Source organism: Hemibagrus wyckioides, linkage group LG22, assembly GCF_019097595.1.
Source record: "Hemibagrus wyckioides isolate EC202008001 linkage group LG22, SWU_Hwy_1.0, whole genome shotgun sequence".
Taxonomy (NCBI): Eukaryota; Metazoa; Chordata; class Actinopteri; order Siluriformes; family Bagridae; genus Hemibagrus; species Hemibagrus wyckioides.
This window is the reverse complement of record NC_080731.1, coordinates 20,187,866-20,193,865: the sequence shown is the minus strand read 5'-3', so window position 1 is coordinate 20,193,865 and position 6,000 is coordinate 20,187,866. Positions and strand designations below refer to the sequence as shown.

Here is a 6,000-nt window from a genome sequence, read left to right as displayed (position 1 = left end):
TTTCTTTTTTCCTCTGTTTATATCTGAGGAAGCAGACCGGATTGTTCTAGAGGAGCGAACAAACACACACTCATGAAAGCGGCTGTGTGTGTGTGTGTGTGTGTGTGTCTAGGTTTTCTTCCAGCTGGTTTTGACAGCAGACACTTTTAATAACGCATGCCTTAAGTAAACACACACACACACACACACACACACACACACACACACACACACACTACTGCTGTAATTTCTACAGTTTTGTGTTTATCTGCTGCCTAGGCTTCATGTGTGTAATTATAAAGATGTTACCAACTGACAGCTTTAAAGCAGTAAAGACCTCAAGTTATAAAGTCCAGATTCTGAGATAAACCTAAACCCCACCCCCCTGATTATATACTCAGCTGTAATTGGCTGCTGAAGGTCATGTGACTTTCAGTTTTATGAGGAGAAGGCAGAGTACAACACTAAGAGCAACTTACATTATTGTGTGTTAGAGATGGACAGTTTACACGGTACGTAGGTGTGTGTGTGTACGTGTGTGTGTGTAACAGCTGTGAGGGTGTGTGTGTGTGTGTAACAGCTGTGAGGGTGTGTTAGAGGGTCTAGTAGTTTAGAGGAATTGATGAATTCTTTATGTAACGTGTAGCGTGTTCTGATTGTGTTGGTGTGTGTACTGTTCACGTGTAAATTAGCTCTAGGATTTTATGAAAATAAGTTTCTCTGGCTGATGGACAGATGGGAAATAACAGAGGAAGTGGATTATACATACACTGGATAGATGGATAGAAAGATATATATATATATATATATATATATATATATATATATATATATATATATATATATATATGAGAGAGAGAGAGAAAGCTGAACATGATGAACAGAACAGGGTTTAATGTAATGCAGCTTATCAGCAGCTGTGCAGGAGAAAACTACCACTGAACTGATACACACACACACACACACACACACACACACACACACCGGTTTCACAGTTACATCCTACAGTGAGGTTTATTGTGTGTGTGTGTGTGTGTGTGTGTGTTGCAGACCCAGCATGTCTGGTCTTAACCTGATGAAGAAAGGTCGAGAGCAGAGAAGGATGGACGTACCTCGAGATTTCACTGTGGCCTCTCCAGCCGAGTTCCTCAAGCGATTTGGAGGAACCCGCATCATAGAAAAGGTGTGTGTGTGTGTGTGTGCATATTGTAGTATTATATTGGATTACATTGCTATACTTTTATATTTTTTGTGTTTTTTGTGTAGTTCATATTTTGTTGTAATTAAATGTAAGATTTGAAATATAATTATATCTTTACTCTGATTTATAATCTCATCACAATATCGGACAGAAATGTTCCTACACCTTTACCTGTACCTGTCCTGATCAGGTTCCTGTAAAGTGATAATGGTGTGTGTTCAGGTTCTGATCGCCAATAACGGCATTGCAGCGGTGAAGTGCATGCGCTCGATCCGCCGCTGGTCCTACGAGATGTTCCGTAACGAGAGGACCATCCGCTTCGTAGTGATGGTCACACCTGAGGATCTGAAAGCTAACGCAGGTCAGACTCCTTCCTGTTCCTCTACTGTTAGTTGTTTATGAACTGTGTATATCATTTATTATCCATATTTTATTGATTTATTATTGTACTTTAGAGTACATTAAAATGGCGGATCATTACGTGCCTGTTCCTGGTGGGACGAACAACAATAACTACGCCAATGTGGAGATGATCGTGGACATCGCAAAGAGAATTCCAGTGCAGGTAACAAAAATATTCCAGAAACATACAAATAAAAATGATAAATGATTATAATAACTGATTCCTGAAACTCTTATAAGGAGTGTAATGGATAATGTATGGATTGGTATGTTATTGAGGACGATTTTTTGGAGTGATTAGCATGATGTTGATTTATTAGCATTTATAATAATGTGTATTTTGACATTTTCCATGATAACGATGTTTATGATTATGATGATGACAGTAATGCTGCTTCCCCGTCTCTAGGCGGTGTGGGCCGGTTGGGGTCATGCATCGGAAAACCCCAAGCTTCCGGAGCTGCTCCATAAAGCAGGGATTTCATTCTTAGGTACGACTCCTGAAAATGTCTCTTTACTTCGTAGCTGTCTTCTTTCTTTGTTTTCATTTTAACAGCTCAGAAATTCAGCCCTGTGTTTCAGTGCTGTGTTTAATATCTATCATTTCCCTTCAGTAGAATCTCTCTGTTTTCCATCTAATTGCTTTCACTATTTTACCATTCCAAAGAATAAATAATAAAATTGCAGCTCTATTTTTCTCTCTTTCAGGACTGTCCATTAAAACCAATTTATTTAACCAGTTTACAAAGTAATATCCTGTGATATATTAATGTTTTTCTGTTTTAAATCTTGGTGTGTGTGTGTGTGTGTGTGTGTGTGTGTGTGTCCAGGGCCGTCCAGTAAGGCCATGTGGGCTCTGGGAGATAAAGTGGCTTCTTCTATAGTAGCTCAGACTGCAGGAATCCCCACTTTACCCTGGTCTGGGTCTGGTAATGACGTCTTCTTTACTACGGTCATCTTTTCTGATCCTACACACACTGTTACTGTCACATACACAAATACACACAGGGTCTCTCCTCGTTTTTAAATCCATGTGCAAGAAGGTATCACTATTCGGTTTTCTCTTCTCTTTCACTTGTTTATCCAGGTGTAAAATTATTAATATGTTCTTTTTATTTAATTCAGTCCTTGTGGTGTAGAAACTGGGTTTCTTGTAGGGTCTTAATGATATGGTGATATTCTGTAAGGATTCCTGAAATACTAAAAATCAGCAGTTCACTTTAAAGTGCCTCACTTGTTAACATGTTGTTATTAAAAACGTATGAAGGCTAAGAATGATTCTTTTGCTGATAAATATTATTTTGTTGTGAATTTTTTAGCCGATTTCCTCACTTAATACGGTATGGTGTCACATTTAATGACAGATAACTAGATGTATTTTTCCGTTCTGCTGGTCCATGTCTCTGTATTGTGTCTCTGTGCAGGACTGAAGGTAGTGTGGGGAGAGGAAGAACAGAGACTGGGTCATGTGATCAGCGTCCCTCAGGAGCTCTACACCAAAGGCTGTGTTAGAGATGTGGATGAAGGCCTTGCTGTAAATACATCACATAAATAAATCACATTTCAGACACATTTCAGACCGTACCTCAGAATCCTCTTCTGATCAGCTGTGTTGGTTCATCCTCAGTGCTGCTGATCAACATTTTGAATAATCATTAATTATTTTCTCTGTGTTAGTGCATCTGGGAATATTACAGCTGTAACGGTGTGTGTGTGTGTGTGTGTGTGTGTGTGTGTGTGTGTGTGTGTGTGTAGGGTGCAGAGAAGATTGGCTATCCTCTAGTGATCAAGGCATCAGAGGGCGGAGGAGGAAAAGGAATCAGAAAAGTGGACAATGCTGAAGATTTCCCCAGCTATTTCAGACAGGTACACACACACACACACACACATATATATATATACAGGTAGATATATCACTATTCTTTATGGATGTTAGAGATGGAGATCTTGGATAAATTATATGCTGTAGTTGGATGATGTTGATGTTTTGGATCCTCACCGCTCTATGTAGTTCCTCTACAGTGTGTTAATAGTCCCTAAGTTTTACACAGTGCACTGCGTCTGTACAAATCAACCATAGTTTCACAGCCTCATATGATTTCTTTTAAATGTAACGAAACTGTACATGATCTTTGACCAGGTCCAGGTGGAGGTGCCCGGCTCGCCCATCTTCATCATGCAGTTAGCTCAGCATGCACGTCACCAGGAGGTACAGATCCTGGCAGACGCGTACGGAAACGCCATCTCTCTGTTCGGAAGGGACTGCTCCATCCAGCGGCGCCATCAGAAGATCATTGAGGAGGCTCCAGCTACCATCGCCTCACCCGCCACCCTCCAGCAGATGGAGAGGGTCAGTGTTTAAAATATCTAACAGCAGTAAGTTGAAAGCTACCAAAATTGTAGAGTTGTTTATATGTTTGTTGTATTTTTTATTTGTTTTTTAATCAGTTTGCGGTGCGTATGGCTAAGATGGTGGGTTATGTGAGTGCGGGGACTGTAGAGTACCTGCTTTCAGAGGACGGCAGTTTCCACTTCCTGGAGTTGAACCCCAGACTGCAGGTGGAGCATCCATGCACAGAGATGATCGCAGATGTTAATCTTCCAGCTGCTCAGCTACAGGTCCTGAGCTCCTTACACACATCACTTTACACACACACTCATCCCTGGAAGTGGGAAGTGTTTATATACATCTAAACTGAATAATAATTAGGCGTTAGATAAGAACAGTGGAGAAGGGTCACTGTTATACTGCTGCTGTAAAATAGTCACTGAACCATGACTGATTATATGGTACTGAAAAACACATTATATTAGACAATGATGTCTAATATAATGATGATCTTTGTTATTATTTGTTTTAATTTATTGCATTTATAATAATGTGTATATATATTTGATTAATTTCTATAGATAGCGATGGGGATCCCTCTGTACAGGATTAAGGACATCCGTGTGCTGTATGGTGAATCTCCGTGGGATGATACCCCCATCCATTTTGAGGATCTGGAGTCTGTCCCCTGTCCTCGAGGACACGTCATCGCCGCTCGTATCACCAGTGAGAATCCGGATGAGGTGAGTGAAGATTCAGCAGGTTTTAAACCCCCCAGGTTTTGATTTTCAGGGATGATATCAGTGTATGGTTGCTGTGTGCAGGGCTTTAAGCCGAGCTCGGGTACGGTGCAGGAGCTGAATTTCCGCAGCAGTAAGAACGTGTGGGGGTACTTCAGCGTGGGGGCCGCAGGGGGGCTGCACGAGTTCGCCGACTCGCAGTTCGGACACTGTTTCTCCTGGGGAGAAAACCGAGAGGAGGCCATCTCGTCAGTATCATCTCTCACGTCACGTCATTACTGCTCAATATCACACTCCAGCTAAAGATGTTCTCCACTCTGTCTTTAAGGACTTTTTTAGTGATTATAGTTTAATACAGGTTCTTTGTGCCATCCTTAAATGAAAATAAATAATATTCTCTAAGAAAACTGTGCCAGTTTTTCAGGCAGTACTTTTCCAGAAAACCTGCAGCACTTTCCAGAAGTCTGCATTCATAATAATGTAGAGCTGCGTTTTTATATTACATATAGGGAATATTTTTATCTTTTTTTTTAATACTATTTTGTAAAATAATAAAAAATAACAAAGTAATGGTTTGGTTTCTAAACCTACTAAGTTTAATCCACTCGTATTGAGTGACTGGAAGTGAGTAAGTGTTAATAATGGAATGTGTTTCTGTGGGCAGTAACATGGTGGTGGCCATGAAGGAGCTGTCTATCCGAGGAGATTTCAGGACCACGGTGGAGTATCTGATAAAGCTGCTGGAGACGGAGAGCTTCAGGAACAATGACATCGACACAGGCTGGCTGGACCACTTGATCGCTGAGAAAGTGCAGGTATGAGTCTGACTGGACCAGTGACTGCAGGCATGAGGTCAGAGCTGGTGCTGGCTATTGGGTTTATACTCAACCTGCATAACCACCAGTCTTCTTTGTAAATACAAATGTGTGTGTGTGTGTGTGTTTCTGCAGGCGGAGAGGCCGGACACCATGCTTGGGGTGGTGTGTGGAGCTCTACATGTAGCTGATGCCAGTTTCAGGAAAAGCATGTCTGACTTTCTGCACTCTCTCGAGAGGTGAGCTGATAACTCAGGACTTGAACATCCATCAGATCATCCATTACATTTAAGATAAAGAAATTTTATTAATCTATACAATAAATATACTGAATGTTGTATTAAATAAAGAATAGATCAAGCTTGCTAATGTGATTTCTGTATGTTTTTAGAGGTCAGGTGTTACCTGCTGCCAGTCTGGTGAACACTGTGGAGGTGGAGCTGATCTACGAGGGAATCAAATACTGCCTGAAGGTAATGAGAAACTCTAAAGCTTTGTCTTTAACATTTTTTAATGAATCCTGTATCAATACAC

The 6,000-nt window shown here is 40.8% G+C and overlaps 1 protein-coding gene across 7 annotated transcripts in view; it reads left to right on the top strand.

Moving 5' to 3' along the window:
• Positions 1-6,000, top strand: part of acacb (acetyl-CoA carboxylase beta) — a 37,538-nt gene that overhangs the window by 13,250 nt on the left and 18,288 nt on the right. For all 7 annotated transcript variants that reach the window (XM_058374861.1, XM_058374859.1, XM_058374857.1 and 4 more), the window contains 14 exons: positions 1,030-1,162; positions 1,403-1,541; positions 1,636-1,745; positions 1,992-2,073; positions 2,413-2,511; positions 3,007-3,116; positions 3,338-3,448; positions 3,723-3,932; positions 4,031-4,201; positions 4,493-4,654; positions 4,736-4,899; positions 5,316-5,466; positions 5,602-5,705; positions 5,858-5,939. In XM_058374861.1, coding sequence (XP_058230844.1) covers positions 1,030-1,162; positions 1,403-1,541; positions 1,636-1,745; positions 1,992-2,073; positions 2,413-2,511; positions 3,007-3,116; positions 3,338-3,448; positions 3,723-3,932; positions 4,031-4,201; positions 4,493-4,654; positions 4,736-4,899; positions 5,316-5,466; positions 5,602-5,705; positions 5,858-5,939 — 1,828 coding nt within the window. The remainder of the gene's footprint in view (positions 1-1,029; positions 1,163-1,402; positions 1,542-1,635; positions 1,746-1,991; positions 2,074-2,412; positions 2,512-3,006; positions 3,117-3,337; positions 3,449-3,722; positions 3,933-4,030; positions 4,202-4,492; positions 4,655-4,735; positions 4,900-5,315; positions 5,467-5,601; positions 5,706-5,857; positions 5,940-6,000) is intronic.